This window comes from Physella acuta, unplaced genomic scaffold (assembly GCF_028476545.2).
Source record: "Physella acuta isolate Inbredline_101_S28 unplaced genomic scaffold, ASM2847654v3 ptg001540l, whole genome shotgun sequence".
Taxonomy (NCBI): domain Eukaryota; kingdom Metazoa; phylum Mollusca; class Gastropoda; family Physidae; genus Physella; species Physella acuta.
In genome coordinates this window covers 1-9103 of record NW_026733055.1, presented here as the reverse complement: position 1 = coordinate 9103, position 9103 = coordinate 1, and the positions used below count along the sequence as shown (strand labels likewise).

Genomic DNA, 9103 nt, shown 5'->3' with positions numbered 1-9103 from the left:
AGATGGTCCCATCTGAATCACATTTTAATGAAAGTAAAGATGACTGGACATAGTGCTGACCACACTATATCTTAATATGCAAAGGTAGCAGAAACAGGTTAACTCTACCTCAATTACCTCATGCAGAACTATAATGTATATATATAAAATTTGTTTCATTCAGGCAAACAAACATCCATTCGGGTATTTGTCCATTCAGGAAAATAGCATTCTAGTAAAGTATTTAACCAAAAGTCAAAAGCTGACATCCATTCGGGTATTTGTCCATTCAGGAAAATAGCATTCTAGTAAAGTATTTAACCAAAAGTCAAAAGCTGACGGTAAATCCATGTATTTATTATTTATTTAGTGTCAAACAGGTCAGTATAAAAAGTTAATTTATATAACAAGTATATCAAACATCGTTAATTAATTATTTTTTATTGGTTTTACCTACAAATGGCTACCTCCCTAACCTCTCTTGAAAACTGGGCCATGAATCAAATTCTAATGACCACAGCATGAGACATTCATTTAGATAATTTGACTTAGGAACTCACTTTTGCTCTTAGTTCTAGAAATCGTAAACATCTTGTCAGCAGACAATAACATTTATTAAATTTTGAATTCAGAATTTTCCATCAGTTCTAACATAAAATTTAATTTGGAAATATTATAGCTATATAATTTAGAATAAGCCTAATAACTGATATTTTGACTGCAGATACAGCATCGGTAACTGAAATTCTTTATGAGATGTTATCACACAGTTGCTTAAGAGCTTTGATTCTAATTTTGTAAAATTTAAAAAAAAAACGCTATAGAAATCTCAATGCATTCAAATGTTTTTAATCCTAGATAATGTAGCTGTTCAATGGAATAAACAAATCTGATTTGAATCTGCTTGTTTTGAAAGCTTAACACAAGTAGTGGGCAACGTGACTACAAGGCATCTAAGTAACATATTACTCTATGTCAATGATGAGAACATTTCCATCTTAGGAGGTCTTTATTCATTTCCATTCAGTTATTTAATAAAAGCTAATGAAACCAGAAAAAATCCTTAGATAGAGGATTGATCATATCAGCTACAGCCATGTAACCAAAATTGTACAAATCTTAAAGCTGTAAAAAAAAAAAAAATTAATTAAATGTATGTTACACATTAGTTAAAACAAATTATTAAGATTACGAAAATATGACATTATCCTTATCTGAATAAAAATAAGAAATTAATAGGGCCTACACCATAATAAACGAATTCTTAGGGCAATTACCTAAAGCCACAAGTTTTACTAGAAAATAAGATCATCATCGGAATTGGATGTGAGCCTTTTTACCTTCAAATGCGTCATGCATACTAAATGCTGAAAAATTGTTTAAATGGCACAAAATAAATGCATTTAAAAGCAAAACTGTATTTAAATAATTTTTTCTTCTTTACACTTATGACAGTGGGACGGAGTGGTCTAGCGGTAGAGAGCTGGACTGCTAACTCGTAAGTCTCGAGTTCAAATCCGGGTTCAAGTCTGTAGACCGTCCCTGAGTCCACCCAACTCTGATGGGTACCTAACTCATGTTAGGGAAAGTAAAGGCGGCTGGGCATAGTGCTGACCACACTATCACTTCATATGCCGAGGTCAGAGAAACAAGTGAACTCTACTTCACTTGCCCCATAGACCGTCAGGTTTGAAAGGGAAACTTTACTTATCTGCTAATTCGGCCTAGATAATTAAAAGAAAGAGCTATTTTATGGTCAAAGGTCATGTTAGTTTTATAAAATTTTCTATAACAAGTTCTGTGAGTGTGAAAGCTTAAGTATACATGCTCTGTGTAGAAAATGTTCCCAGGTATAAACAGAAACTTGGTCCAGAACACGAAGGGGTGTGGTTTTGTGCCCAGCGACTCAGAAGATGTACCATATAGGCCTACCCATAACATGTACAGTAAACATTTAAGTAGGGCAAGTCTAGTAAGTGTTGCAGGTAGTTTTCAATCGTTCTAGAATTATGATAAGTTAAACTGGTATATTAATAAGTCATTACATAAGACAAGCTGATATTTTGAACTGTGTAACTGTTAAATAAATATGTAAGGAATGTGTTTTGATAACTTAAACTGGTACTTTGATATGCCATAATTATAAAAACGTTCCTTGATACCAGGCTGGTATTTTGAAATGGTATGATATGCTTTAAATAAAGCAGGCTTACAACTTTGTTTATTATAGCTGACAAATTTCTTAAGTCTTCTACCTCCCTTACCCTCACAATAAGTTAATAAAAATCACCTCCTCTAGGTAAGCGACATCATCAATGCACAACAATTGTGTATGACTGTATAACATACTAGTTGTAGTGTTCTAATACTGACACAATTAAGACGAACTTTCAGTAATGCATATAAAAAAATTTGAAATTGGTATTGCATAAGTATAAGATATTTCCATTTTTTTTGCAATAAAAATATACGTGGTTGGATTCCCAAACCATATCGAAGATAATAAATTACGACATACAGTGAAGGTTAAAAGTCATAACATTGTATTTGAATACATTTGAATAAATGAATTTTAAAGAGTAGAGACAATCAATAAAGAAAAAAAATGTGTACCTTTATAAAATACTGTGCTGAATGCAACATGAGGCAATAACTCTTGAACTTTCTGAACAACAGTTGATTGATCTCGTAAGTGTGCAAACCTATTCCAAATTAAAACAAGATCATCCCTGTCACGGATACTTACACTTACACCAATAATATCATCATCTGAAAAATAAATCATATACAAATGATAAATAATAACACAGTTTATGATTTTCAGTAACCAAAAGCAATAACTTTATAAAGAATAATGCTTGTCACAACTAACATTTTTTATAAAGAAAATAGAAAAAATAGATAAGAGAAAAGGTTTAAAACTTTTTCAGTTAGAGAATTTTACTCCAGTATTGGAGGGACACTTTTATTTTATTAATGGTGACCTAAAAAGAAAATCTGTCATCTGGTGCTAGGGCCTTGTCGTGGCTTGGCAGCTTGTGTACCCTGACGACCCCCAGAGTTATACCAGCGGGTGTGTTAACTCCTGGCAGGTTCAACCAAGCTGGGAAGGTCTGCGCGGGTAGGGGTCAGACGAAAGCTAGCACCCTGGTCCTCCAGGTTGAGGGTTGAGCATAAGGTCAGAACCTTATATCGTAAAAAAGCAACTCGCTGTAGAACACAGACAAAGAAACAAAGACAGCTCGAACCAGGGGAAGAATGGATCTCCCGATGGAGAATTTATGAAGCTGGGTGGTGAAAGCCAATATGTAGTGGAAACTACCAGGTCTACCACCATTATTTCCACCAGGTCCAAAATCAATATTGGAGCGTGGAATGTCCGCACGATGTACGAAGCTGGAAAAGCAACCCAAGTAGCAGCAGAAATGAGATGATATAAAATAGCTATCTTGGGTGTCAGCGAATCAAGGTGGACTGGTTCAGGACAAAAAAGGCTGATAACAGGAGAACTACTGCTGCACTCAGGCCATGAGGATGAGAATGAACCACATACTCAAGGAGTTGAACTCATGCTATCAAACCAAGCACAAAGGGCTCTCATTGGATGGGAAGCACACTGCCTGCGGATCATAACAGCTACCTTTAAAACTAAAATAAGACTAATAAACATGGACATAATACAGGCCTACGACCCAACAAATGACAGCAAAGAGGAGGACAAAGACGAATTCTACAACAGGCTAATGACCAAGAAGAAAAATCCTTATACTCATCGGCGACTTCAATGCTAAGATTGGAAGCGACAACAGAGGATATGAAGAATGTATGGGACAGCAGGGTTTAGGTGAGATGAACGAAAACGGAGAAAGATTTGTCACAAATAATTTAGTGATTGGAGGTAGTCTCTTTCATCACACAAGGATACATAAAGCTACTTGGGTATCACCCAACCTATCTAAAGAAATCCAGATAGACCATATATGTATCATAAAAAAGTTCAGGAGATCACTTCAAGATGTACATGTCAAGAGAGGAGCTGATGTTGCTTCAGACCAACACCTACTTTTTTCTAAAGTAAAACTCAAGCTGAAGAAAAACAAGATGGAAAACAACACAGGCCTGCTTAAGGACCCCTCTAAACTCAATGAATTTAAACTTCATATGTCCAATAGGTTTCAGGTACTACAAGAAGTAATAGAAGAAGAGACGATAGAGGAAACATGGAAAAAACTAAAAACATATTAACATCAACATGCGAAGAAGTTCTAGGCCCTATCAAAAGACAAGCGAAGGAATGGATATCAGCAGATACCATGAAAATTATTGAAGAGAGAAAAAGAAAGAGGGCAACATTAAACAACAGCCGCACACGGGCTGCTAAATTAAAAGCACTGGAAGAATGCAACGAAACAAATAAAAATGTCAAGAAACGCATAAGGAAAGACAAACGAAGTTATTTGGAACTGCTGGCAAGAGAAGCGGAAGAAGCACTGTACCATGGTAATATTAGGGACGTGTACAATACAATTAAAAAGATATCTGGGAAGTTCAGTAAGCCAGAGAGGCCAGTGAAGACCAAAGAATGAAAGATAATACCTGATGCGGAAGGACAGAGGAAGAGATGGGCAGAACATTTTGAAGAACTACTGAATAGACCAACACCAAAGTGCACGCAAGACATACCATCAGCTGAAAGTGACCTCCCTATAGACTGCAACCCACCTTCAAAAGAAGAGATACATAAAGCTATAAAGGAGCTGAAAAATTGGAAGGCTCCAGAAATAGATGGTGTACCGGCAGAAGCACTGACAGCAGATATAGAAACTAGCACTAACTCATCTGTCAATATTAATTTCATAGATTATGAGAAGGCCTTTGATAGCCTGGATCAACAGTCAATGTGGAAATTGTTGAGACACTACGGGGTGCCCCAGAAAATAGTCAACATTATTATGTCTTCATATGAAGGTCTGAAATGTAGAGTAGTGCATGGCCAACAGACTTCGGAGGCCTTCCCAGTACGGACCGGAGTAAGGCGGGGTTGCCTACTTTCACCATTCCTGTTCCTGCTGGCCATAGACTGGATTATGAAGATGTCAACAGAGAAAACGCGAAACAGTATACAGTGGACACTGTGGAACCAGCTGGATGACCTGGACTTTGCTGACGGCCTGGCCCTTCTTTTTCACACACAACAGCAAATGCAGGATAAAACCAACAGGGTTGCTAATTTTTCTACATGCTTGGGCCTGAACATCCACAGAGGGAAAAGTAAAGTTCTCAAAGTCAATGCATCAAACAGCAACCCTATAACATGGGCAGAAGAAGCCCTAGAAGAAGTGGATAGATTCACCTACCTTGGAAGTATTGTTGATAAGCAGGGTGGGACAGAAGCAGACATAAAAATAAGGACGGGCAAGGCAAGAGCAGTCTTCAACCAACTAAAAAATGTTTGGGGTTCTGGGGTTCTGGAGATTTAACCCTTGGAATAAAATCCGGACCTTCAACACACTAGTAAAACCTGTTTTACTCTATGGAGCTGAGACATGGAGAATAACTGCTATAAATAAGAAGAAAATACAATCATTTATAAACACATGCCTCAGAAAGCTCCTGCAAATTCGCTGGCCTAAAACCATCAGAAATGATGTTCTATGGCAACGAACAAATCAACTGCCAGTTGAAGTAGAGATCCTCCAGAGAAAATGGAAATGGATTGGCCACACACTCAGGAAGCCTGTATCCAGCATAACAAGACAGGCCCTCACCTGGAATCCACAGGGCAGGAGGAGGAGAGGCAGACCAAGAAAGACCTGGAGACGTGACCTGGAAGAAGACACCAAGAGGATTGGATACACCTGGGGACAGTTGGAGAGACTAGCCCAGGACAGAGACGTCTGGAAAGCTCTTGTCAGCGGCCTATGTCCCAGTAGGGACGACAGGCAAACCTAACCTAACCTAACAAGAAAATGTTTGCTGATTTTTGTGGCCAAATTTTACCATTGTTCTCTCAAGTTTTCAAAGTGAGACAACACACTTGAGATATTGAAAATGTAGATATTAAAACCAAGTTAACCAGTAATTTAAATTTTTGTTTTACTTTAGTAAATGGTAAGAAAGTGCATCTGTATACCTATCTTGCCCCAGTCAAATTAATATTTGTAACCTATCTTGCCCCAGTCAAATTGATATTTGTAACAGGTAAAACTCCATTTTAGCTTATTTTATTAGCCGCTTCACGTTCACCTCCGGTTGAGCGTATTTTATTATATACACAACCAAAACACACTAAAAACTTTAGGAAAACACTAGGATTAGTAGGTGATGGATATGGATCTAATTATTTTTCATGAATGTGTGTTTTAAATAGAAAAGGTAAAAAAAGATTATAAACATTACAGCCTGTGATCGTCTCCGGGAGAAAAATCCCTATATGCCCATGGTGAAGGGTTCATTGTGAGTTCACTTTAATTATTAGCATATGTCATTAACTTAGGCCTTAGGGCGTGAGTTCATATAAGTTTATATATAGTAGCATGAGTACGAGATATTTTTAACAATACAAAATTAACCGACTTGCATTTATGAGTTTCTCCTTAAATGACACGAACCTATTTTCAAGAGAAAAAAAAAGCCAAATCTAGATCTAGAGTGCACATTCAATATTCCATATTTGGATTTTTCTCAAGTTTTGACAAAAGTAAATTATCAAAAATTAAAACAAAAGTTCATAAAGAAATAGGCTAGTGTTTTCCTAATGTTTTTGTGTGTTTTGGTTAGTGTTGATAATAAAATACGCTAAACTGGAGGTGAACGTGAAGCGGGGAATAAAATACGCTAAAATGGAGTTTTACCTTTGTAACCTATCTTGCCCCAGTCAAATTAATATTTGTAACCTATCTTGACCCAGTCAAATTGATATTATCGGGAGAAAATTGTGGTTCACAAAAAAAAAAATTTCAATTGTAAAAATAGCCGGGATGTAGTTTTGGCTCTCACATCAGAAATCAGTTGTTTTTTTTTACTTTTGAAACTAGTTAAAATGCATCAGGCTTTTCAGTATTACTATTTTAATTCTCATAAACACATAACTGACTATAAAAATTTATATTTTATATAATCACATAACATTGCCTTTTTTCCCCCCTTAAATTCTTATTAACCCAAATAATGTGCAAAAGTGATTCAAAAACTAAATTACCTAATTATTATAATCTCATTCTTAGAATATTGATTTCAAGTATCATTGTTTAATATATACTTATTTAAAAAAAAAAAAAAGAAAACTACAACCTACCCTCTATTACCCCATCTGATAATTGTTCCCCTATTGCTGCTAGTAAAAGCTGCTTCCACACATCTTCCTAAGAAAAGAAAAAAAAAACATTCTAAATGTTCTTTAAATTTCTAACATTTCTGACAATTAGGCTCTTTGAGAGGCTTATAGACCTACTAGTAGGTCTCTGTTAGTCATCAATTGTTTAGTTCTCTACATAATGCAGACATACAATTATAAAGCTAAATCAATTTACACAATTCATGATCGAACAACCATCTGATAAAACTCAACTTTAAAAAATTAATCTACAGATTTCAGCAAAATCAAAAACAAACATTTTTTTTTATACCACTAAATTGAAAATTATTTTATAATGCTTACACCTCCATGCTCTTAGGCAAATAGTATTTGAGATTTTAGCAATGGAAATATTAATGAATACCAAAGTGCTGCGCTATGCGCCTGTGGTGGTACATGTTCCTTATGTGTGCTTCTCCATTATATATGCTTTGCTTCACATAGATATAGATATTCCTTCACTTAATCTGAATTAGAGTCATAATGAGGTGGTTTCTCCTAATGAGGTGGGGTCCGTAATTTTGTGATGGTGTGTGATGAGGGGAGGGGGGGGGGGGGAGTTCAGATGGTGCGACGTCACACTTTTGCATTATAAATAAACCGGGAGTGATCTCCCCTAAACTTTCTCGAATATTCTTATATAAAACAACAGGGGATGGGAACTCGGGCTATAGACATGATTTTTAATCCTTTTTAAATACTTAAAGTTTTAAAAATAGAATAAAATATCGAAGACAAAAGAATTGCACACCAAGTGAACGCCAAATAAAAAAGTGCATAATAGTGCGCAATTTTATTAGTACTTTAAAAATTTACATTCGTTTTTTGAGAAATCGGAAGTAGCGTAAATTACTACTTCCGGTCAACGGAAATTACTCAAAATTTAACAGAAGGTAGAGAATTAGATCTTATACTTACAAGTGAAATTTCATTTATCTATCTGAAATAGTACTCAAGTTATAGGCTTTTGAAAAATTCAAAGTAGAAAAAGTACCACTTCTGGTTATCGGAAATCGCTCAAAAGTTGATACGGATCTACGATTTTGGTAAAATACTTATATATGAAATTTCATCAACCTAGCTGTAACGGTACTCAAGTTATCGTGTTTACACACACAAACACACACAGACAGACACACAGACAGACACACAGACATACGGACAAGATTGCAAAATTATGTTTTTCCGTATCAGTGAGATGTAAAACATCGAGATTTGTAAAAATTTTGCACGATTACAAGACTTTCTCTATACTTTGTATATACAAGAAAGTAAAAAGCAGTTGGGGCACTATTATGTGACAGATGGAATAATCTTCCAGGATGCTACAGTGATGTGAAGAAGTTGCCAACATATTCATGCAAGCAAGAGTTTTCTTGCATGAATATAATACAAAGTATAGAAGCCAACTAACAATAAAAATATCGAGGCGTACTTGAAACTGAAAACAAGTTATGAGCCAGGTTTAAACAAACTTTCAAAAGGCATTGAAACTATTGTAAATAGTATTCAATAAGTAAAGTTTTATAATTTGTTTTCCAGATTTTATTATTCTAGCAGAGCTAGATAAAATACTTTAATATATTTCTGCAAAACATGTGTATGTTTGAAATACGATCTTAGTGCTAAGTTCTTCAGGCTTTGGCCAAGAGAGCCGGCCAATGCGCGGATTGGCCGGCCAATGCGCGGATTGGCCGGACAATCCGCGCTTTAGCCGCACTTCGGGCTTTGACCGTAACATATATACATATATATATACACATATGC

At 35.7% G+C, this 9103-nt stretch overlaps 1 protein-coding gene across 1 annotated transcript; it reads right to left on the bottom strand.

Annotated features, from left to right (window-relative positions):
- Window positions 1–315: 315 nt before the first annotated feature.
- LOC131928748 (eukaryotic translation initiation factor 4E type 3) lies at window positions 316–7343 on the bottom strand (the record flags this gene model as incomplete). The annotated part of the gene is given in 4 exon segments (XM_059284863.1): window positions 316–1104; window positions 1257–1346; window positions 2593–2748; window positions 7277–7343. Coding segments are annotated over 3 exon segments (279 nt in total), but the record flags the coding sequence as incomplete, so codon positions are not given.
- Between the last annotated feature and the right edge of the window lie 1760 nt (window positions 7344–9103).